Source organism: Microcebus murinus, chromosome 2, assembly GCF_040939455.1.
Source record: "Microcebus murinus isolate Inina chromosome 2, M.murinus_Inina_mat1.0, whole genome shotgun sequence".
NCBI classification, from domain to species: Eukaryota; Metazoa; Chordata; class Mammalia; order Primates; family Cheirogaleidae; genus Microcebus; species Microcebus murinus.
In genome coordinates, this window is record NC_134105.1 from 107,539,456 (window position 1) to 107,565,548 (window position 26,093).

Here is a 26,093-nt window from a genome sequence, read left to right on the forward strand (position 1 = left end):
TATCAATATCTGGAATAGATCTGAGATTCCAGAGATCAAACCATCTGTATACAGTAACCTAATCTTTGATAAAGCAGACAAAAATATACTATAGGGAAAAGATTCTCTCTTCAATAAATGGTGCTGGGAAAACTGGTTAGCAATATGCAGAAGAGCAAATCAGGACCCCAACCTCTCACCCCTCACAAAAATTCACTCAAGATGGATAACAGACCTAAACCTAAGACATGAAACTTTAAGAATTCTAGAAGAAGATGTTAGGAAAACCCTATCAGATATTGGTCTAGGCAAAGAATTTATGAGGAAGACCCCCAAGGCAATCACTGCCACAGCTAAAATAAACAAATGGGATCTGATCAAATTAAAAAGTTTTTGCCCTGCCAAGGAAACAATCATTAGAGCAAATAGACAACCCACAGAATGGGAGAAAATATTTGCTCTCTACACTTCCGATAAAGGTCTAATAACAAGAATCTATCTAGAACTTAAAAGAATAAACAAGAAAAAATCAAACAACTCCATCAAGAAATGGGCAATGGAAATGAACAGAAACTTCTCCAAAGAAGACAGAATAATGGCCTGCAAACATATAAAAAAATGTTCAACATCTCTAATCATTAGAGAAATGCAAATCAAAACCACAATGAGATACCACCTAACCCCAGTGAGGATGGCCTGTATGAAGAAATCCCAAAACAACAAATGCTGGCGAGGATGCAGAGAGACAGGAACACTCTTACACTGCTGGTGGGACTGCAAATTAGTGCAACCTTTGTGGAAAAGAATTTGGAAATACCTCAAACAACTAGAAATAGAAATACCATTTGACCCAGCAATAGCATTGTTGGGCATCTATCCAAAAGAACATAAGTCACTCTATTATAAAGACATCTGCACCCGAATGTTTATGGCAGCACAATTCACTATTGCACGGTCATGGAAACTACTCAAGTACCCGTCAATTCATGAATGGATAACTAAAATGTGGTATATACTCACAATGGAATATTACTCAATCCTAAGAAACGATAGTGAACTAGCACCGTTTATGATATCTTGGACTAAGCTTAAGCCTGTAATACAAAGAGAGATGACACAAGACCTGGAAAATGGACTACATATCTACTCACCATCAAATTAGTACTGACAGCCTAAAACTATGGTGTTCAAATAATTGTAGTGTTCAACAGGGATCTGAGGGGGGAGACCCACATCTTAAGGATGTGATGAGCATTGTAGGGGGGAAAGGATTTCCTCTATCCCTTTTTGGGGAGAGGCAGAAAAACACACTGTAACCAAAATGTCTAAAAAATAATAATAATTTGTTAATGGGAGGTGAACAGGTGGAAGGGGGGAGAAGGGGAAGGGTACGTACTTTCATGGTGGGTGCAGGGCGCACCACTTGAAGACTGGACACGCTTGAAGCTCTGGCAGAGTGGGGTGGGGAGGGGGGGCAGAGGCAAGATATGTAACCCTAACAATATTTGTACCCACAGAATTTGAGAAAAATAAATTTTAAAAAAGGCATTGTTAGAAAAATGACAAGGCAAGCCACAGTCTAGGAGAAAATATTCACACTACACATATCTAAAATTGTAACTAGAATATATATAGAATTCTTACAACTCAATAATAAGACACATTTTTAATTGGCAAAATATTTGAAATGGTATTTCACAAAAGAAGATAGAGAAATGGTCAATAAGCATCTGAAAAGATGCTAATTGTTATTGGCCACCAAAGAAATGTAAAATAAAACCACAATGAGATGCCACTGCACACCCATTCGAATGGCTAAAATTAAAAAGCCTAATAAGACCTAACGTTGGCAAGGAAGTGAAGGAATGGGAACTCTTAAACAGTACAGGTGGGACTATAAAATGGTATAACCAATTTGAACAACAAGTTGGCAGTGTTTTAGAAAGTTAAATATATACTTACTCCAGGGCTCAGCAATTTTTTCATAAGTGTTTTACACAAGGGAAAACATGTCTCCATAAAGAGATGTATATGTGAAAGTCCTTAACAGCTTTCTTTCTAAAAGCCAAAAATTACAAATAACTCAAATGTCCAAATCATAATATATACATATAATGAAATTCTGCTCAGCAATAAAAGGAACATTATTAATACAAACAGCAACATGACTGAATCTTTAAAACATTATGTTGAATCAAAGAAGTCAGACACAAAGATCTAATACACTATGATTCTATTTATATGAAACTCTAGAAAATAAAACTCTAGAAATCTAATCTGTGCTGCCAAAAACCAGATCAGTGGTTCCTAGAATTTCTGGGAAATTGACTGGAAAAGAACACAAGGCAACTTATTAGAATGAAGGAAATATTCTTGATTGTGGTGGTGGTGATACAGGTGTATAAATTTGTCAAAAACTCACCAAAATATATGTTTAAAATTGGTGAACTTTGTTACATTATTTACATACTAATGTATTATATTCTATTACATTGTATCATATCATAGTGCATTATGTCATATTGTATTATACTTCATCAAAGTTGACTTTTAAGATTCATATTTGGCTATGAATAAGATTTTATCCATACAAATCTATCACTGCTGGACTTACAACTCTTTAGGTGGGTTTATTACAATGCAAGAAACATTGGAATTGGCTGGGACTTAGGAAATCTGGAACCTGATCTGGAATCAGTCAATGTCAAAACATGTGGTCTGGAGCAAATCTCCATGGTGGCAACTGCAAAATGGGATCCTTAAACTAGAATGTCTCCGAGTTCTGATATTATATTAGTAACCTATAATTATATTACTTTTCTGATCTGGTAAATAAACCTCAGCTGGGCTGATGAGGCCTTGCCCTAACAGACCATTTTCACACAGCAGATCTGCCATCTCTTCCATTGCAGGAAGGCCAACCTCGCCATCTAGGAAGCTTCCAATATGCATTGTCAAGTCTGTGCCTCTGTTCATATTTTTCTTCTTGCCTGGGGAGTCCTCTATTCCCAGCTGCCCACCCAGATTTCAAGTCCTTAGAGCCTGGAAGCACATCCCTCCCCACCCCATCCCACCCCACCCCACCCTCAATACATTCCTGACATATAGCTCCCAAATGAAACTGCATTCTCATTCTTTACTTAAATGGAGTATTTTTAATCTGCCAAACTAGAATAGATCTATTTTTAATTTTTAAATTGTTTCTTAGGAGTATTTTAAGACTCAGCTTATTGCCGGGCACCTTCATGAAATCCTCTCACAATAACCCTGCTTCTCACTTCCATCCCTTTCATAAAGCCTGTACTCAGTGGCATGCTGAGCCAGCCTGCACAGGCTCACCAGAGCAGATTGCAGGCATCTCTTTCTAGCTCCGTGTTCACTAATACCCAGCTGGTAAATTGAAATCTATTGTGAAGAAATAGTTTTTATCTCAGAAACTGATGAACATTAAAATCAGGACCATATTTCCCCCCTAGAGAGCTAGTTGTTAAACATTTACCAACACACCATTGGCCTTCATCCCTGTACCACATATCGAAGCTGAGTCCATGCTATCTTGTCACCCGCGTGTCAGTCTTATTTCCCAAATTAGATTGTAAGCTCTTAGAAAAAAACATACCAGGACTTGATCTTCCGAATCCTCCACAAAATTGACTCAGAGAAGCACTCCATAAGTATGTTTGATGAGTGTGAAGAATCTAGAAGTCTCACTGCACTGTAATTAGAGCTCAATTTGCCAAGAAGACAGAGCTAGTTATCCACAAAAATAGTGGAACCCGAACAATGAGGGATGGATTCATGTAGCATCCTGGGGTAAATTTCAATGTTTTTCTTCTCAATCTTTCTTCACATTTTTTTCACAGGGAATCAGATGACAGAATCTAGAGCAACCTTGGGAAGAGAAAAAAATATTGCATGGGAGAGGGAAGGGACAGTTTGGATCTAGTTGCCAGTGGCATTGGAACCTATCAAGGACAAGTTTCTGAATTGACAATATGGGTCAGATCTTTATTAGCTGCATTTTTCCAACTCTTTGTCTCTGCTAGTTGGTAAATGTGTTCACTGTCCAAATCGAGAGACTAGAGTAAGGTATCATATTAGCAAAGTATCTTTATGCTCCAACATTACCACCAATCCTGGGTCCTCTCTTCTTGTTGTTATTATATAGATTTAAAGAGCACTAGCTCTCAAATCAAGTTGCTTGAATCAATTCTCTTCTCTACCACCTAACTGTGCAGCCTTGAGCAACGCATTTAGCCTTCACCACCCTCATTGTCATCTGTAAATCAGGTAAAAGTGGTACTTTTACCTCAGAGGAATACTGTGAGGATTAAATGAGATAATTCACCCAAAGCACTAAGCACAAGGGAAATGTCCAATACGTGTTATCTCTTAAAATTATCATTGGTATGATATGTAATAGGAAAAAAAAAACAATCCAAGAATATTTGAAAAGTCAACAAAAACAAAGAACAAAAACGTGTGAGTCAATGAAGGATGAAAGAGAGAGAGAGAAATTGTAGATCATCGTCTTGGGAAAATAAGAACACTATAACAGACTAATAAAATGAAGAGTTAGTGCAGGAAATGTTTTAGTCATGAAGAGTATATGTCAAAAAAAAAGAGAAAATAGAAAAATTTGAAGATGGAAAGAGGCTATTGTAGAATTTATAGATACTTATAAAAAATCATGTATCTGTTCTTTAAATCTGAATGAACCTTTGAGGGAAAAGGAAAAAATTTAAAATCTGCAACTTATCTCCTGAAGAATGATGTTGCATGTAAATGACTCCTGCAGAAAACAGACAAACAAACAAAACCCTATGGCTTCCTCTTTAGAGACAAGTAAATTCTAAGATGCTGGGGCTGGATAAAGTGACCTCTTTAAAAATCTGAGATTATTATAGCTATCTGAAGAATACAGAGGAAGAAAAACATTTAATCATAAGAAGAATGTGGGAAAGAAATTGCAAAGCTACGCTTTTAGGACTTGAGCCCAACTGGTGTATCTGTGATGTGTCCCATCTAGAATTCCAGATCCTGGCACAGGGTGGGTGCAAGAACAAGTGGGACTGGGACTAGAACCTGCCTAAGCTAAGAAGGAGAAACAGGTATTCCCAACAGCTCTCAAATCTGGTCTGACAGTATCTATAAAAACAAACTAACATAAATGCAAAAAAAACCTGTTGCCTCTTTGGAGGCATATAATGTCCTGATCACTTACCTCTCTAGGTAGGGCTGTAGCTTAGATAAAGAGTGGTGTACGGCATGCCCACTGGTCTCCCTGGCTCCTCCCATAAGGGGAGGAGAAAGTGCTATAAACTCAAGAGATCAGGGGCCGGGCGCGGTGGCTCACGCCTGTAATCCTAGCTCTATGGGAGGCCGAGGCGGGCGGATTGCTCGAGGTCAGGAGTTCAAAACCAGCCTGAGCAAGAGCGAGACCCCGTCTCTACTATAAATAGAAAAAAATTAATTGGCCAACTAATATATATACAAAAAATTAGCCGAGCATGGTGGCGAATGCCTGTAGTCCCAGCTACTTGGGAGGCTGAGGCAGGAGGATTGCTTGAGCCAGGAGTTTGAGGTTGCTGTGAGCTAGGCTGACGCCACGGCACTCACTCTAGCCTGGGCAACAAAGTGAGACTCTGTCTCAAAAAAAAAAAAAAAAAAAGAGATCAGGAAGGGAATCTCAGAGGAAAATCCATGTTGTCTATACCTGCTCTCCTGGGTCTCTTTTCCTCAAGGCTTCCGGAATATCTCAAGGGAATCTGTGGAGTCAGACTCTAGAAAGGTGCCAAGGGATCTTATTTAAAATGAGAATTTTTAATTGTCCAGGTGGTTAGTACTTTGAGATTCCTGGAGCCATTCTCTCAGATGTTTTCCCTTTCCCTTATCCTTGACTTTATTGAAAGAGATGGTATATGAATGGTGCAAGAATTGTTGGTGCAAGAAGATGGTGGCTTAGTCTCTGTAGTGTTTCCCAGGTAGAGGACACTATGTGAGCAAATAAAATTCAATATTTCCCAACGACATCCATTTGTTAATGAGTTCAATTTCAGCAGTATAGATTTTCCTAGAAAATCATGGCATGGGTATTAGTAGTCAGACTACTTCTAGGTAGCTTTCCAGGGTATGTCCAGTTCCTGGCATCTTGAGTTTCATATCATCGCACAATGCCAGCTTCCTTTGACTAATACAAGTTCTTTTTCCCTGCATAACCCTCAAAGTTCATCTGAGACTGTACAAGTGATCTTTTGATTTCTCCATTTGACCTGTTTATTGTCCCCTTTCCTACATGGAAGTTATGGAATGGTGTGAAGAATTTAATGTGCTGTAAATTACTTCTTATACCAAAAGACCATTCCATCAGGCTATGATTGTGCACTTTTGATTTAGTGCATGCACACACAAGAATTATAATCAAGTAGTCATGTCAACTACAGCACCTGTTTCCACCCACCACAGTTAAATGTCCTTAAACAACCATAGCATTTCAATAGCAGTCAGGATTAAGAATTCTTGCATTGCCCCCAAATCATGTTCTACCTCACTTTTTCTAACCTAGTAACCTCTTAATCCATTCTTTCCTCAAGTTCATGGTGACCTTGATACCTTGAATAACACTTAAGACTTTAGAAGTTATCTGAAGCATATTCACAAACCTTTGAATTAATCTTCAGTCATCTCCATGATCTTTGCCTTTCTCCTAGCCTAGGTTCTTTCAGCTCTTCTATCTGACAGAGGCAATGCCATCCCTGGTTCTTAGCCCCCCCATTACTTTTCACATTATGATGTTCAACCTTATGGAAAAGTTGCAAGTATAATACAAGGAACTCCTGCATATCCTTTTCCTGGATTCACCAGGATTCACCAGTTATTTACATTTTACCCCATATTTCCCTCCTCACCTTTAAATCTAAATTATATAGAATAAGTTGGAGACATCATGTCCTTTTACTCTTAAATACTTTAGTGGTTGTTTCCTAACAAAAAGGAAATTCTTTTATATAACATAATCAAATTATAAAGGCACCAAGTCAAGAACCACTGTTTCTCCTTAACACTTATTTGCAGAAAATAGAAATTAAGATTTAAAGTTCAGTTTCCCACATCACAGTTCTAGTGCTTCACCTTATGAAATGGAATGAACTCTGCTCTTCTGATTCTTGCTGACCTCATTGTTGTCCTAAAACCCTGAGAAAAAAAATATCTGTTCCTGAAAAGAAAGAGTAGGAGGCTAGTCTCTTTAGAGTGACTGATCACCCACTATGAATGTCCATTTAGAAACTCTGCACATGCTCATCCCTAATTTTTTCCATGACCTAAATAATTTCTCTTACTTTCCCCTTGATTATGGTTCGTCTATCATCCTAGGCAAGATTGAGTGCCATTTTTTTCTCTCCAAATTCTTCTTTTTTATCTTTTTCAAACTTACAGAAAAGCTGAAAGTTCAGTAACTTTTTTTTTGAATCATTAGAGAGTAAGTTACTGACACAAAGGAGATCACCCTGAAATATTTTAGTATTTCCTACAAACAAGGACATTCTCCCACAAAACCACAGATTAATCATCAAAATCAGAAAATTAACATTCAGTCATTACTAGGTCCCATTCAATATTTTTCCAGGTGTGTCAATCACATATCTTTTATAACAAAAGAATCCAGTTCAGAATCAAACTTTAAATTTATTGCCATTTCTTATTACTCTTCAATCTAGCAAAGACCCTCAACCTTTCCTTGCCTTTCATTACCTGGAAATTTTCAAGGATCACATGCCAGTTATTTTGTTGAATGTCCCTGAATTTTAGTTGTTCTCATGTTTCACATTTATGGTATGGGTTTTTGGCAGAATGGGAGGGATGCTGCATGTTTCCATTATATCCTATCAAGAGGTACATGATTCTAAATTATCCCATTTCTAATGATGTTTGCTTGATTATTTGATTAATGAGGCATAAATTAGGATTCTCTACTTTGGAGTCACTCTTTTTCTCTTTTAAATTAATAAATATTTTTCAAGGAGGTAGTTCAAAATTATGTACATATTCTGTTCATTGTTAAACTTTTTATTATTTATTCATCTATATCATTTTAGATTCATGGTTTACTATTTTGTTCAATTGATTATAATTACAGTCATTACTTATATTGATGGTAAAATTATTCTCAATTTGGTCAGTGGGATCCCCTTTAAGCTAGCTTTGGTATCTTTTTGACAAGTCTCCATTATCACTAATAATCAGGGACATGTAAATCAAAACCATAATAATATATCACCTCACATCTGTTACAACAGTTATTTTTAAAAAGAAAAAGAAACGTGGTGATGAGGATGTGGAGAAATTGGAACCCTCGTACACTATTGGTGAGAATGTGCTTTGGAAAATAATATGGAGATTCCTCAAAAAATTAAAAATTAAACTACCATATGATTCAGCAATCCCACTTCTGGGTTTATATTCAAAGACTTGTAATCAAGAGCTTCAAAATATATCAAGACTTCCACGCTCATTGTAGCTTTATTCACAATAGCCAAGATATGGAAATAACCTAAGTGTCACTCAAGGGATAAATGGGTAAAGAAAATGTGGTATGTACATACAATGGAGTACCATTAAGCCTAAGGGGGGGAGGGGAGGAAATCCTGCCACATGTGAAAACAGGAATGAACCTGAAAGAAACTATGCTAAACAAAATAAAATAGTCATGATTCTACCTGCATGAAGTATCCAAAACAGTCAAATTCATAGGAGTAGAGTAAGTTGATGGTTGCCAGGGGCTGGGAGGAGGGATAAATGGGTAGGTACTGTTCAACAGGTATACAATTTCAGTTATGCAATATGACTAAGTTCTATGGATCTGTTATACATCATTGTGCCTATAGTTAATGATACCATATGATGCACTTAAAAATTTGTGAAGAAGGTAGATCTTATGTTAAGTGTTTTTACCCCAATAAAAGAAAAATCTTTCACCCATGTGAATGAGCATAGTGAGAAAGGAAAGATACTTTTTATCTGAGGAATGTGAGCCCCCTTTAAATTATCAGGCCCAGAGAAGCATTAAAATGAGATAGCAGTGACATCTCACTTTTCCCCCTTGAGCTAAGTAATCCACCTGCTATATGGACTCTAGACTGAGCGTTGCCAATAGCTATTAATTAACCCAACAATGCCACACACTGGACACCCATAAGTCATGCCCTATAGTTCAACAATGTATAACCAATCACTAATCAATGTTATTTCTGTAAACCAATGAGAATTTCTGAAAAACAACTTTGGTCATCACTCCCTCTACTGATTTGTCCACTTTTTCTTTAAAAATTCGATCGCCTTCATTGTTCTCTGAAGCACTTCCTAGTGATTCCTGGGCTATAGTCCTCAATATTGGCCCAAATAAACTCTCTATATTAATTTTGTCTCAATTTCCTTCTTTAAGTTTATATTGGCAAAGTGCCTGACTCAGAGGGAGTATTTCTCCTTCTTTTCTTTTGTTTCTTCACTTTAAAATAATCAATACAGATTTGCATTACTGCTTACTGAACTCCACAAAATATTTGCTGAGTCCCGACCACATAGGAATCAAAGTGCTACATGATGGATGGAATAAAGAGGAGAAGAACAAAAAATACTTTAAGGATGACACCCTTTTATATATACCAATAAAAAGGTGGGTATATACAAATACCAATAGTATGAGATAGAATGCTAAAATTTCCAGAAATTTTCATAATAAGAAGAATGGTTTTGAAGCAATTACTATGCACAAAGCACTGTGCTAAGTGCTTAGTTTGCATTATAGCACTAAAACCCCAAGAATGTGGGCAGTTGTGTGCCTGTTTCACATGTGAGGAACCACAGGTTCAAAAAATTTGAATGCTTGCCTAAGTTTCCACATTTAGAAAATAAGACAGCTAGATTTGGAATGCAGGTTTTTCTGATTCCAAAACCTTTGCCCTTCACTACTATGGCATCAGGAGGTGGAAACATCCCAATTTATCAGATAAAGAGAGACTTTATGAAGCAGATAGTATATGAGATAGACTTTAAGAACTGCTGGAGTTCTGTGAAGCGGAAATATGTCTGAAGCTACCTCAGTTATAGAGAAGAGAATGGGTAAAATTCTCAAAACGGGTCAAAGATATTTAAAAGGAAATACCAAGGGCATGCATGAAGATACACAAATAGAAGAGTTTGACTGCACAATAGGATCTGTGGAGGAAGTAAGACCAGACCACTAGATTGGGAAAGAATTGTAAATGGCTCCAGATTCCAGGATAATGAGTCTGTATTTCATCCCAGATGTGAAAGATAACCTAAGTCAACTCCAACTCCAAACTTCACCCAGACTTTCGGAGAAATGACAACATAGAGAATGTCTTTGAGAAAGTGACAATTAGTGTCTGACCAGCTCTGAGAATTAGAATAGAAGAAAAAGAGATTATGGGTAGTAGTTACTTGATCAGGAAAATCTATCTGAGAAGGTTGGGGGAAGATGAAGAAGAGGAGATGAAGTACTGGCAAAAAAAAAAAAGGAAAAGAAAAAGGAGGGTGGAAGTAGGAGAGTAATCAGAACAAGGTGTAGAGCAGTTGAATAGAATTAAGGAAGTGGGATAAATGGAATAATAAATATCTGTAGATAAGAAATTTCAGTTTGAAATCTTGGAAAAAGAAGTACGGTTGAGTTATGATAATTCCAATTATGACCATGTATCTACAAGGGAGATGGAGGTCACTGAATATAGCCCACCAAAAAAGTCAAGAAGGCAAAACCTGTGTACTGCATGGCACATGATAGATGTTCACAACAATTGTGTTTAGCAAATGCATGCATGAATTTATGTTAAGAGGATACATGAGGACAGAAGAAAACAAAAGTGTCAGTTAGATGCTGACATCTCTGACAATGAATGAGTGCTTCAGAGGTCAAGTCATAATGAGAAGGGGGAAAAGAAGAGAGAGGCTGGTGAGGAATGGTCAGAATAATTCTTCAGGACCAGAGGTGGTGTCTACCAGTTTTCTGAATCTCCTTAGCAAAGTGCTGGCACATCACACCAAATGAACAGGGGGAGGGAGTGGATTTTCAGTGTTTATAGTAGAAAGCAGAATCCCAGAATTTCCTGCAAACAGAAGACTAGTTCACAGAACTACAAAAGAAAGAAAAGGCCTTGGACCCACCGCCCATGAAAGGCTTGAGCTCAGGGAAACCCTCCATGTGGCTCAGGAGCTCCTGGCAGAGCACAGAGCCATCAGACAGGGGGTCCCTGGAGAGCAGAGTGGAGCCCTCCTCACATGGCCAGCCCAGCCCTTCATCTCATCCATAACCTACAGCTCTGCAACCACCACTCTCTTCCCAGCAACAAACTCTAGGTCACAAGACTTGGAGCTCTGGCAGTCACTCATGTCTAATAAATAACTCCCATTGATTTTCCAGCCTGGGGCCTCACCACCCTTTCCCTATCAGCAGCTCTGATGGCTGGCACCAGGGGGCAGGCCTGGAAAATCACTCACACATTATTGGTGCTCCCCAACCCCCATCATCCTTTCACCCTGAATAGCTGAGGTCTTAGAACATGAATCTCAGAAGCTGGGTGGACAGCCACCGTGTTCCCTACTCCCCTAATCCTAGTCACCGCTGCTGCTACAACAGCCCCACGCCAAGAACATGAACAAGCTGCTGCTTTGGGCCTCTGTCCTCACCAGCCTCCTGGAAGCCTTCGCTGAGACAGGTAGGGAGGCCAGGGGTATATGAGTATGTGTAGTAGTAGGTGGGAGTGGGAAGAATAGAACATGGGAAAGGAAGTCAAGAAGTTGCTGAACACAAGACTGAATTTGCTATTTTTTTTTCCAGTTCACATATTAAGTAAAGATTATTTTATTATTATTTTTTTCTCTCACAGACTTGAGTGGAAAGGTATTTATTTTTCCTAAAGAATCCAATTATGCTCATGTGAGCTTGATCACGCAGCAGCCGGAGAAACGTCTGCAGAACCTCACCGTGTGCCTTCGTGCTTACACTGACCTCTCCCGCACCTACAGCCTCTTCTCCTACAGCACCCCGACCAACAGCAATGAGCTGGTCATTTTTAAAACTAAACTTGGGGAGTATACCTTCATCATTGGAGGCGACAACATTTTCTTCAAGGTTTATGAGCCTTTCCCTGCCCCGGTGCACATCTGTGCCACCTGGGAGTCCTCTTCGGGCATTGCTGAGTTCTGGGTGGATGGGAAGCCTTTGGTGAGGAAGGGGTTGAGGCGGGGTTACTCTCTGGGAGCTCGCCCAAAGGTTATCCTGGGGCAGGAGCAGGATTCCTACGGAGACAAGTTTGATAAGAGCCAGTCCTTTGTGGGAGAGATTGGGGATCTGTACATGTGGGACTCTCTGCTGGCCCCAGAAGACATCCAGCTTGTGTATGAGGGTGTCTACATCAAAGCCAATGTCCTGGACTGGCGGGCATTGAACTATAAAGTGCAGGGTTATGTGGTCACCAAGCCCGATACGTGGAGTTTAAGAGTTGCTTCAATGGGATGAAGTTACTGGGAAAGAAGCCACCAATGAGAAAGACCAGCTGTGAAGACAATTGCACTTTGTGCCTTATGGCTATAGCTCCGTTTTCTTTCAGTTTCCTATGTGTTGAACTGCTTAATTTACAATAAAAGCACAATGCCTCCTAGCATTTGTTCAGTATTTTTTGAGGCCCAAAACATCTCTCATTCAGACATCGTATTTTTGAGTTTTGCTATTATCCAGAAAATGGAGTACCAAGGTCATAATAGAAACAAAACTTGGACTAAGTCAAAAAGAAAAGTAAAAGGGTTAATACTTGATTAGTAAGAGAAGCTTTTAGACTTTCCATTTAATGGAATTTATTCTTATTTTACTTACAACTATTTATTTATTTATGTAAAACTCAATTGAAGGCCACCAAATTGGATTTCTAAGTCACAGCTAATAAAAATAGAAAGTTAGAACAATTCTGGGGTTGTTCTACTCACGAAGAGTGCTTGCTCCTTCTTCCAGACCTGTCCTGATAAAATGCATGCATGGAAACCAGGGCAGGACTATCTGGGACCACATGGTCCAAGGCAAATTTTTTTCAGTCAGTAGCCCATGAGCACCGAATAACGATTGATAATCACAACTGTGTCCCAAAGTTATCAAGAAACTGTTATGTTCTAAAGAGTACTCACATCACCTTTGCTTAAAACCCTTCTAAGATTTTCAGGCACTTACAAGACAGAAACTGAACATTTTAGCATGGGATCCAGGGTCCTGCAGGACTTGACTACCTATCTGAAGGCCCTACATATAAAATGTTCAGCCTACTAACTGGCAGGAAATAAATGATACTTATTATTATAAATAATAACATCAATATATGAAAAACAGTAATATTAGCATATTAATAATAGCATTAGCATATATTATTATTTATATATCTATTAATTATATTATTATTGTTGTTATTATTTTTATGAAAAGCACATGGCACACTATTCTGTACTTAGTCAATGCATAATGAGAATGGATTTCAAAAAAAGGAATTTCTCAACTCCTTTTCCAAACAGAAAAGAGCTAAAGACGTTAGACACAGTAGGAAGTCCTAGCTAACTACGGCATGGGGCATTGGCCCTGGTTTGTGGAGAATGGAGTCAAAGAGGATTATAAAGACAGAATTCAGGATGACTCTAGGGTATACCAAACAGACAGTTGAAACCAACCAAAGAGAACACTTATAGAAGCAGATAAGAGGCTTACCATCAGACACGGCACAATGTAATGAAAATAGAAGATTCCAGAAACAAATGACTGAAATAGAGAGTTGGTATTTGAGCCTTCAAAGATTTCTTAAACACCAAGGCAGAGCTAGTGCATGTGTTTCTTACAGGTCCCATCAGCCTCTCCTCCAAGCGGTAAGAGAGCAGTAAGTGGACCAAGACAGGCAGATGCTTTGTTTATACGGGAAATGTTTAGCTTCTCTTCACCATCTCCTGACTTAACTACATACTTTCTGTTTACTATACATCTTTCCATAATTTTATATTTTGAATACTAGAAAGAAGAATAGACATGACCCTGCCTATTCTATTTGATGAATACAGTGGCAATATTTTTTGCAAGCATTCAATTAATGCCTTTTAGTTCTTCCTTTAAAATATCCCTCCTATGCAGCCTTCCCCTGGGATTGAGCTGTATGATATATTGTTTCAGGGTAAGTATACTTTAGTAAGGTAAAAAAAAAGAAAATGGTGGATGGACCAAAAATTTCCTCTAACAAAATAGTAGATGCTACTGGTACTCCCCAATATCTTGTCCTCTTCTCCTTCTTAATATGTGGAAGACCATACTTCTAAGTCTTTTTGCAGTAAGCCAGGGCCCTGATACTAGTTCATCACCTGTGAAAAGTGTCTTATGTCACTTCATTGCTAAAGTATTTAAGATTGAGTGTGAGGTCTCTGTGAGTTTCTTCTTCCTCACATGGGGAAAGTTCATATGATCCATTCTGGTGCAGCTACAAGTTGGTGGCACCTCCATCAGCCTAGATCCCTGGGTGATTGTGTACAGCAGAACACCCCAACAGCTTATAGTGGCTATGTGCTATATTATGTTCAGCCACTGAGAGTCCAGCTTCAATTTATTACTGAAATGTAACCCTGCCTAATCTAAGGTACCTACTGAATGCTGCATTAGGGAAGAAGAAAGATATAAATCACAGGAAAATTTGTTCTTTCTGTCCCTGAAAGGTTGTGTGGGGGAAAAAGGCAGACTGAAGAGAAAGGAGGGAATCAGTTAGATATGAGTGTGCTGATTCCTCCTCTCTGGGCTGCCTGCATCAATCTAAGAATTGTTTCATCAAAGTGATTGTAGTAGTTCAACTTGGTTTTGGAGAGGGGACCAGAGATTTAGCTTAAATTATGGTATCTGCTTCCAAATAAGGAAGATGAAACACAAAAGTTTCCCTAGACTCTTAGAAAAGTTTAGAAAGTGGGTGGGTTGAACTGCAATAAGCCCTCTATGTGACCCAGCTGGGAGAAAGAACAAGGGCACCAAGGGAAACTGAGTACTTTTCATTAGAATTCCCTTTTCTATACTCTATTACTATCCTTAGGAAGTGCAGAGAAGAGGATAGCAACAGGAGACACTAATCAATTACTCCAAAAGACTACCATCTAAAGAGATGACTTAAATTATCAGGTCAGGTAAAGTTTCAAACTCCTCCCTACTACCTACTGAGTAGTGGCTCGTGAAGAAGACCAGAGAGGCACAGTGTCAGTAAAATACTCAGCCCCACTACACAGATATTCCCATTAGGAACTGGTGGAAAGGTGTGTTGACAGTGATGTTTTTATAATGGTAAAGGCTGTTTATTTTACAGACCTCTTTGCTATGAAACATGGAGAAGTTCTCAGGACTAGATCAAGAACTCTAAATATCATACAATCATTGAAGTCATTCATTCACATACATAATCAACTAATATTTATTTCACACCTACTGTGAAGCCTTATGCTAGGCACAGAAGAGGCAAAGCTGAGCAAACAGATAGAATCCCTGCCCAGAAAGTTTTGTCACTGGAACAAATTATTCCAAGTCAACAATTATCCAATGTTTTAAATGATGGCTTCTGAATTTTGACTTATCTCCACCCTCCAGTTAATGCTGTGCTTTTCCTCCCAACCTCTCCTTCAGGAGAAGAGATAAATTTTCCTTTACAGAAGTGACCATTCCCATCGGGAATGTCTGTAAGTCACAAAGTCATAGTTTTTCTCAGCAAAACTAGAGATGTTAATTGAAATGGATCTCTGGTAACCTTCCCCGGTACTTTTGGTAACTCTAAGAGACATTGGTAGTGTAGAAAAAGAGGAAAATGTCTCAACTAGGGAAAAATTTGTGCCATTCAGGACCCACTGGGGAAAAAAATGGCAAAATCTGCATGTCATAGAGGCCCAAAAATATAACTGAAGGAAAAAGCAAGAGTCAGAGATCATAACAATTTCTGCTCCTTCTGGTTGTCCTAGGGCCAACAAAGACCCAGGGAACAATGGATATATCCAGTGTCCTATGATAAATGCACACACAGCAGGTAGAGTGGTAATGACTAACATCAATGTCCCTTTTACTAGAAATAAAGTCCCCCTGTGCAAGCTACTAAGAAATTTCCAGGATAAAAGCACACATGATAATACTCTACTCCATACCACTGTATCCTACAATTGACTCAGGGAAATTCAGCATAAATCCCTGAGCTTAGAGTAAATAGTCTACCTGGGCCTACAGTAAAATTTAGCTTCAGTTTGAATCGGGATGACGAAAAAGATAAGATTTGGCCTAGAAGTGCTAATTGTTAGTTCCTTTTGAAATGTGAGTCTGAACTTTTCAGACTATCCAAGGGATGTCTCAATGCTGACATGGAAAGATAAATCAGACATGGATCACTTTAACTAAGCATTGACTTGAGAAAGGTCATAGCTCGTTGGGTTATAAATTGGCCTCGTCTGAGCTTAAGAGTTTTCCATTATCCCACATGGCTTTGCATCCTAGATTGCACCACATGAAATGAATATTATTTTTGTAGTCAGAATGGTCAAAATGGTCAGATTTCAGCAATTTCACGTGATTCGAGCTAATAGATGCCCAGAAAAACAACCTCACAGTTGAGGTACTACAATGTTTACATCTGGAAAAATACAATTGTAGAAGTCAGGGTTGGTTGACTGCTACATTGTAGCTGATATATTGCACAGGGCCCATCGACTTCAAAGGTCTCACTCAGATATGTTTCCAGGAAATAAATGGCCTCCAATGGAAAGAGAATGTGCTGCAGTAATGTCTTCCTTCAGTGTGGCCTTTTGGATGTCATCTCTCCATCGCACAAATGGGAACAGACAGAAAAAAGAGTTGAGAGAGAGAAAGAGGGCAGGGGGAGGGAGGAAGGGAGAAAAGAGAAGACAGAAGAGAAAGGAAGGGGTAGAGTAGGTAGAGAAAATACCCATTTGGAATGCTTTCAACTGCCAATACTTGGACTCCTTGTGGACTAATGGTGGTTTAAACTAACAAATATTTTTTTCTGTCCCTCACACCAAGAAGTTCAAAGTAGATGATCCAGAGTGGTACATTCTTGTTGCTTTCCAAAGCATGTTGTTTTTAGCCTTAGAGATCACAAAATGGCTTCAGCACCTCCAGCCATCACGTTCATACTCAAGGTAGGAAGAAGGAGAGAGAGGTAGCACAAGAAACATCCATCTTTCTTTTCAGAAAAGTAAAAGTCTTCTAGAGGCCCTCCACCCCACCCCACTCCATGCAGAAATCTGCTACATCTCATTGGCCAGAATTATGTTACATGTACACCTATATGAAAAAGACACTGGAGTAGTGGGTAGTTAGCAGCTAGCAAGGTTGTGGCAATATTAATACATTTTTGAAGCAGCATCCCTGTATCCAGTGAATAGCTTCATGTGTTTGAAGAGGCAGATGGGGGAAAACAAACAAATAATTTTTTTTAAAAACCCAAAAAACAAAAACCAAAAAACCTATGTTCCAGTGTCTGGCCACTAGCTATGTCGGCACTGAGAGGCCTTTGCCTCAGCAGAATCAGCGGTTTCCTGGACCCTGGATCACTATTACAGTGGGGTGTTCATAAACGCTACGGGCCCAGGAGCGGCCTCCTCATCCCTCACCTTCCTGACTTTTGTAGAGACAGAAGCACCCCTGGCGGGCTAGTTCGACAACCTTGTTCTGGGAGTTGTTCCTAGAGACAGAGCCTGGAGCTTGCTCCCGCTGTCTTCCATGATTTTGTAAACACTTAATTACATCTTTAAAATATCTTTCTGTTTACAATAGCTAGCATGGTTTCTGCTTCCTGTTAACAGGGCTCTAACTGATGCACAAGCCTGCTGTTTTGCCACAGGTAGTGAGGTGGAAAGCAGGCTCTGTGGGGCCTCAGCCTCTGCCCAGGCCTGTCAAGAAGAAGCTAACAAGGACTAATATCCTCGGCTGCCCTGAGTCTCCATGAGAGAACACGTATTTACTTTCCGGGCACAGCTTTAATCACAAAGATCTGAATCTTTAGAAGTGTCTGTGGTTCTGACATTATGTCTTTCCTGAACAAATGGCACTTCTTTTGCATCCTCAGGTTTTGGTTCCCCATCCCCTTTATTTCTCTCTTCTTTCTTTTACATAAAATGACCTCAGAACTAATCCTCCGTTGCATGAATACAACACAGGATATTCAGCCTCCAGAATTTACAATCGTTTTTGGAAGCTCTTTCTTTAAAGCACAACTTGTTTTGAATTTATTAATGAATTTCTTCTTGACTAATCAAGATTATGGCACCGTCTGGGAGATGGACACGCTTAAAGCTCTGACTCAGGTGAGGCAAGGGCAATATATGTAACCTAAACATTTGTACTTCTGTAATATGCTGAAATAAAAAAAAAAAGATTATGAAGACAGAGAAATGTACAAAGATTGTTTGCTACAACTGTGTGTTGACTAGGGTCAGTTGTGCCTGGGCCATGATACAGGGACCTGACCTGAACCTCAAAACTACCAGAATATAAGCTCCCTGAGGTAAGGGAATGTGTGTTCTTACCGCTGTGCGCACCACCTAGAGCAGTGCCTAAGATTTAGTGGGTGTTAAGTAAATATCTGTTGAGCGAAAGAATGTATACTGATGCCCCAGAATCTACTCACCTAGTGTCCAACATCATTTAATCACCAAGGCAAAGTCACTGGACAGGATATCACCTGCATTTCCCTCTGCATGTGGCCCTTCTTCATCCTCTTACTTGATGTATATGCTGCGCTCTAGATTCCCTCTGGATAAGAATACAAGAGTATTAAAGAAAGTAAACAATGAGGCTTACTCCAGAATTCACAGGGCTCATTTCCTGGCTCTGGGGTTCACTACTTACCAGGGTCCATCTCTAACCTTGGAGAATAAAGCCTTTAATTTCAGTGCTGAAACAGCATTGCATTGTCTTGTACCCCAAATAGATTAAGGGATGTATGACCTCGGCAATCTCTCACAGATTGCCTACTCTACCAGGTACATTTTAGTACTACTGAAGTATGATACCTATTAGAGTACTTAAGGCTGGCAAAATTATAATATTTAAGAAATGAGATTTGAAGAAATATTTTGGAAATCAACAGAGGGATATAAACGTGTGCTTGTGTGTGTGTGTGTGTGTGTGTGTGTGTGTGGTGTGATGTTTAGGAGGAATATACTTAAGTCATAATAGATATTCTTTAAATAGCTATATTAGATAGTAGTTTAAAACACAGACATTTATTATTTCACACAGTGTATGAGAGTTAGGAATCCAAGACTCTCAGCTGGGTTCTCACCCAGGGTATCTCATGAGGTTGCAAACAAGATGTCCGCCAGGAATGCTGTCATCCAAAGACCTGATTGGCCCTAGTGGATACACTTCCACAATGGCTCAGTCATGTAGGTATTGGTATATGCCTGAGTTCCCTGCTGGCATTTTACAGAAAGCTTTAGTTTCTCACCAGTTCCTGGATGTCCTCACGCAAGCAATCCAGGAGCATGTGAGAGAGCAAGCAGGAAGCTGCAGTGCTTCTTATGACCCAGTCTCTGAAGTCACACACTCTTTTCTGATCATTAGAATGAGCCACTCAGTCCACACTCCATGGAAGAGGAGCAAGTTTTATCTCCTAAATAGAGGAGTATCAAAGAATTTATGGACATTTAAAACCACAATTGTTTCCAAAGTAGGGTGAATCTGGTTAAACACATGGTGTTCTTCCCTGTGCAGGACACTTCCTGTTTCCTCCATGAGCAGGACACTTCCTGTTTCCTCCATGAGCAGGACACTTCCTGTTTCTTCCACGTGCAGGATACTTCCTCTTTTCCCCCTGTGCAGGACACTTCCTGTTTTTCCCCTGTGCAGGACACTTTCTATTTCCTCCATGTGCAGGACACTTCCAGTTTCTCCCCTGTAAAGGACATTTCCGGTTTCCTACCTATACAAGATGCTTCCTGTTTTTTCCCTGTGTGGGACAATTCCTGTTTCTCTCCTAAGTCCAGCACACTTTCTGTTTTGTTCCTAAGGGAGGCACACTTCCAGTTTCTTCCCTGTGCAGGATACTTTCTGTTTCCTCTCTGTGTGGGGCACTTCCTGTTTCTCTCCTGAGAGAGGTTCACTTCCTGTTTTTCCCCTATGTGGGGCACTTCCTATTTCTCTCCTGAGAGAGGCTCACTTTTCCCCTATGTGGGACACTTCCTATTTCTTCCCTGTGTGGGACACTTCCTGTTTCTCTCCTAAGGCAGGCCCACTTCCTGTTTTGCTCCTAAGGGAGGCACACTTCCAGTTTCTCCCATTTGCAGGACACATCCTGTTTCTCCCCTGTGCAGGACACTTCCTGTTTCCTCCCTGTGCAGAACACTTCCAGTTTCTCTCCTAAGGTAGACACACTTCCTGTTTCTCCAAATTCACCATGAAATGTTAGAGCCAAAAAGGAAATGCCCAAAATATTGGAAGAAGTGTTCCCTCTTCTTTCCTCCCCAACAGTGGCTAAATTTTCTTCTAAACAAATATTTGCCCTAGCCCTCTGGAAGGCCAAAGCAGGCAGATCATTTGGGCTCAGGAGTTCGAGACCAGCCTGAGCAAGAGTGAGATCCCGTCTCTACTAAAAAAAATAGAAAGAAATTAGCTAGACAACTAAAAACATAGAGAAAAAATTAGCCAGGCATGGTGGAGCATGTCTGTAGTCCCAGCTACTCAGGAGGCTGAGGCAGTATGATTGCTTGAGCCCAGGAGTTTGAGGTTGCTGTGAGCTAGGCTGACACCACAGCACCCTAGCCCAGGCAATAGAGTGAGACTCTGTCTCAAAAATATATATATATTTGACAACAACTTCAGGAATACTCCTCAGCTTGTGAAAGAAAGTATATAAAGATTAAAGGATAAGGCACTTGGACAATGTGAGCCCCCTCTGGCCTTCCCATTTCACATAAAAGGAGGGGGAAAAAACTAAGAAACTCTTCTGAAGGTCACAGCCCAAGGATTCTGATCCACTTAAAAAAACAAAAACAAAAACAAAACAGAGATTTAATCGTAAGATTATGGAACACTTCTCTCCTCCAATGCCTTACCACCAAATCAACAGAGCTCCAATAAAATAACAGTGGATTACCAGTGAGAGAGCTCTAAGAGATGGATTCTACTTAAGAAAGAGTTTCTAGAAACACCCAAAGAAAACAGGGAGACAAAAATGAGGACACTAGAGGAAATCAAAGCCTTTGACACCTACTGCTACAGTGAACAGTAAACACAGCCTAACATTCAAACATGTCTAAAACCTCACACTAAAGGTCTTTTTGCTTCAGTTCATATATCATATCTGAATTATAAAAAATTGAAAGGCATTTTGAAAAACAGGAGGAAAAGTCTGAAGAAACAAAGTAAGCATCAGAACCAGATACATATATGGCATAGATTTAAGAATTATCAGAAGACTAAGAATTTAAAATAACTATGATTAGCATCCTAAGAGTTCTAAACTCACTGATTCTTCTCTTGACCATGTCCCATCTACTGACAAGTCCATCAAAGGCATTATTCATCTCTGTCACACTGTATTTTTTATTTCTAACATTTCCTTTTAATTCTCTTTTGGAGTTCTCATCTCTGTGCTTATAATATCCATCTGTTCCTGCATATTATCCACTTTTCTTATCAGCACCCCTAGCATAATTTGTCATTGGTTTCAGGTTGCCTAACAATGGAGAGTCAAAATGCACGAGGCAAAAACCAGTAGAACTACAAGGAGAAATTGGCAAATTCACTATTATAGTCACAGTCTTCAATACCATATCCCCCAGATCCAGGAGGCAGAAAAATCAGTAAAGTTATAGTTGAACTGAACAGCACCTCAATCAATAGGCTCTAGTTGACATTTATAGAATACTTCATTGAACAACAGCAAAATGTACATTATCCTCAAGCTCACATGGAACATTTATTTACCAATATAGATCGCATTATGGGCCACAAAACACAGCTTAAATTTAAAATAATAAACATCACCCAAAGTATGTTCTCAGACCACAATGATATTAAATGAGAAAAACAGAAAGATAGCTGGAAATTTTCAAAATATGTGGAGGTTAAACAATATATTTCTAAATAAAATATAGATCATAGAATGCATCTGAAGAGAAAGGTTTAAATTTTTTGAACTAAAGAAAAATACAACTTGTCAAAATTTGTGGAATGCAGAAAAAAAACAGTGGTTGGGGGAGATTTTTAGGATTGAATGCACATCTTAGCAAAGAATATTCGAAATCAATAACTTAAAATTCTACCTTGGCAAACTAGAGAAAGATGAGCAATATTAACCTAAAGCAAACAGAATAAAAGAAATAACAAAAAATTAGAGCATAAATCAATGAAATTGAAAACAGAAAAAAAAATCGGGAAAACCAATGAAACCAAAAGCCATGGCTTTGTAAAGATTAACAAAATTGATAAGCCTTTAGCCAGGTTAACTAAGGGGAAAAAAGAGAAAAGTCACAAACTACTGATATCAGAAATCATTACTGATCTCATGGACATAAAAAGAATAATAAATGAATATTGTAAATGTCTCTATGCCCACAACTTTGGTCACTTAGAAGAAATTGAAAAATTCTTTGAAAAACATAATCTACCAAAACTCACGTGGAGAAATATATCATCTGAATAGGCCTATATATGTTAAAGAAATTGAATTGATAATTAATAACCTTCCATAAAAAAAACCAGGGCCAGATAGTTTCACTGGTGATTTTAAGAAGCAAGCATTTAAGAAATTATGCTAATTATCTTCAATCTCTTCCAGAAAATAGAATGAAAGGGAAAACTCAACTTGAAAAAGAGAATATTGTTAAAATCTATAGACATAATCATACTTAATGATGAGAATTTATGCTTTCCCCCAAAGATTGGGAAGATATTCCCTCTCACCATTACTATTCAGTATTGTATTTACAGTGTTTTCTAATGCAATGAGATAGGAAAAGAAAAGAAAATGTATACAAATAAGGAAAGAAGAAACAAAACTGTATTTGTTAGCAGATGACATGATTATCTATTGTCAATAAAAAAAAAAAAAACAAAAGAAAAGAAAACAGACCCTGAAACGATAGGCAATTATATAAAAGTTGCAATATACTAAACAAAATGGGCATTTGGGGGCTTGGTTCGTTGAAAACTGCAGCCCACACTTAGAGAAGAGCAACCAAAACTACATGCCCAGAATTAGCCAACACCACCATTGCAAATAGTTACCATGCAGCCACTAGGGAATCAACAATTCTCAAAAGCTTTCAAGGAACAAGAACAAAAATGATGAAAGGCATCATTCTTTGAGAAGAGTCCCTCATCTATTCTCTCTCTGCTCAACTTCTTGGGCTGCAAAAATAATGTGGTTTAAAAAGATCTTTAAACCACATTATCCTCCTACAGAAGTAAAGGGTACTCCACCTAAATACACACTATTTAAGTGGCCAGTGGGGATGGATTCATGGACCTCTTTTTTCTGAAACTATTTATTTTCCAATCAGCACATGGCATGGAAAGCCTTTTTGAAAATGCCAATTAAGGGTCCTAACACTGAAATCAGAAAGCTGGGGAAAGTCTCAGGTGGTCCCAGGGGTTCCTTAACTGAAGTTACCACTGCCATTATCATCACTATGTTGTTCCACTCAAAGACAAAAGTCAAGCACCAAATGGCCAGGTGAAGTGGAAGCAGGGAGGATTTTCAATCAAATCACTCACGCATAGGAATAAGCTGTCAAAGTGCTTCTGGAGTGCTGCCCACCTCTGCAATAACGTGCACCCTAAGGAGAAATCCTAGCTTCCGCCTTCTTTCTAGAGCTTAAGTAGAAAAGCAGTCTACGTGTCAACCAACCCACGCCAAAGCTTTCTATTTGATCAACTTGTGAGATGTATGATGTTTGTGGGCAAGAAAAATATTGCTCTGGACTAAAGGTCTCCTGATGAAATGAGTCAATCTGTTAAGAAATGCTTCTGTCCACAACTCTGTACATGGTATCCTCGGCCTCCGTGTACCTTAGATTGTAAACAACAGGGTCCAGCGTCAGATTGAGGGTGGTGTAGTTCTTTGATACCAGGTCTATTTTCTACTAAATTCATCAGCTTGCGGTTGAGGCAGGCAATAGATGCGCAGCCACACTAGACAATGACCCTGGTGTGACAGGAGGTATAGGGGGCAAAGCCCCCAGTGAGGCCATCCTGAGCATGGTGAAGGTGATGAGGGTGTCCACATAGGAAATACAAACCAAATCCCTGGACACCTGCACATAGGCCTGGTGAAGAAAATATTGTTTACTTCATGGATAGTATTGTCATTGCAGAATAGTTTCACGAAAAGAAGGAAGTCACAGAAGTGGGCCGCCACGGTGTCACAGAGGTACGAATGGAGCGTGGATGTCATCTGAATACCAGCCATGATCAGGCCAATGCAAAAGGCACTACACACCAACTGAGCACACACCCTGTTCACAAAGATGGTTCACCTCAGCAATTTCCAGGCAACCACACAGCAGAGGGCGAACAGAATGACAAGAGACCAAGATTGCCTGGTTCTGAGCTGTGAGATCAGAGAGCACTGTGGAACAGGGACCAGTGCATGCAGTCTCGAGCCTGCCAACACACTCAGGAAACAGTGCATGGCCGATGTGGGTGAGAGCTGTGATGATGGCCTTCCCTGCTGAAGCTAAGATGTGGATGATATCACTCACAAAAGCTGGAGACACACAGAGAAGTGAGCTCTGTTAGCTTCTGTGAGGTTCTTTCTCCGTATTCTGAAGTTTTAGGGATACCAATAGGATGGGTACGCATGGGAAAATTCTTGTTCTGACATGAACTCTAGTGGTGGACAGAAACATGGCACAGGGAAAGACAAGATGACAATAGTGGGCCAAGACAGCTCTAGCCAAGACCTCTTCCAGCCACAGGAGTGAGAAATCTGTTTCTGCTTCTTCAATGTGTGCATTCTCTGTCACTGTAGACTGAGAGTACATTCCCATATAAAGAGAGTACATTCCCATATAAGGAAGGAAACTTTTCTCTTCAACATAATCCAGATATTGAGTTATACTGAGTCCTTGCCATTTTTTATATATATATAATTTTTTTTGTTTGCACATATCTTCCCCCAGATGCTGGTGACATGAAGGGATTGTGAACAGCAAAGAGGTAGCTTTGGCCAGTGGATTCCAATGGATAATAAATTTTATTAAAAATTTATATTTAAATAAAGATAGACAAAAAATTCATCTCAGCAATGAATGCTAAATTTTATAAAAATTATGAAGATGAGTAGTTTGAAAAGAAGTGCAGTAGTGTACCCACCCATATGGGGATGTCGAGAAGGATAAACTCTGTCTGAGATACTAATATGGTGACATTCTAGAGAGTAGTTTCAGGTGAGTTTCGAATTTAGAAGTGAGAATTCAGTGAGGTAACATGGTCTCGATGTCTCACTGAACCCGAAAAGGAGAAGATAACGAGCAGGGATTTTCTTTTCTCAATGAACCCTGAAATTAGGAACAGTGAAATGGGACCCAGGAAAGACTCCTGTGTCTCAACAGGACCAGGAGAAAGTGACCGGCCAGTATATGAAGCTGCCAGGATTGAGAAGGGGAGGTGGGAATCTGCAACAGCGAGCCTGGCATTTAGTGTGTGAAGGAGCTCCTTTGGTAGAAAGGTCACTCATAATCTCAGGTGGACACTGATATTTCTCTGTTGTTGGGTGAAATGTTATGGGGTGGGAAACAGAGACATGGTAGCCACTCAGTTAAGAAGAGACGATCTATAATTTACGTGGGAAATACACCTTGGATCCTGAGTCCCCTGTAGAGAATCTTATTTCTGTCTTTTTGTTCTCTGTCAGAATGATTGAACCTTAAGAAACAGACTCCCTTCCTTGTTCTCCCTCCATCATTCCTTGAAACTTGGCTTCTGCCATACTCACTTTACAAAAATTGCTCTTTCAAAGGTTACCAATGAAGTTTTTATTGCTGAATTCAGCATCCATTCTACTTAGATCTCTCTGATGCATTTTATACCACTGGAT

General features: G+C 39.3%; 1 protein-coding gene and 1 long non-coding RNA gene across 2 annotated transcripts; one reads left to right on the top strand and one right to left on the bottom strand.

The window, feature by feature from the left end:
* Window positions 1–852: 852 nt before the first annotated feature.
* LOC105864489 (uncharacterized) lies at window positions 853–23,886 on the bottom strand. Its single transcript, XR_012918177.1, has 4 exons — window positions 19,500–23,886; window positions 18,678–18,802; window positions 3,599–3,870; window positions 853–2,037 (listed from the first exon to the last, which is right to left on the bottom strand). It is a non-coding gene; the product is annotated as an uncharacterized LOC105864489 (long non-coding RNA).
* LOC105864490 (serum amyloid P-component-like) lies at window positions 11,537–12,656 on the top strand. The gene is made up of 2 exons (XM_012752393.3): window positions 11,537–11,711; window positions 11,883–12,656. The coding sequence occupies exons 1-2, from the start codon at window positions 11,648–11,650 to the stop codon at window positions 12,512–12,514; spliced, it is 696 nt and encodes a 231-aa protein (XP_012607847.2). The 5' UTR covers window positions 11,537–11,647; the 3' UTR covers window positions 12,515–12,656.
* Window positions 23,887–26,093: the final 2,207 nt, after the last annotated feature.

Excerpts from the sequence above, each read along its gene's own strand:
- LOC105864490 (XM_012752393.3), top strand. The coding sequence starts at position 11,648 with ATGAACAAGCTGCTGCTTTGGGCCTCTGTCCTCACCAGCCTCCTGGAA. Across the intron at positions 11,712-11,882 it reads GGAAGCCTTCGCTGAGACAG|ACTTGAGTGGAAAGGTATTT; the intron begins GTAGGGAGGCCA and ends TTTCTCTCACAG.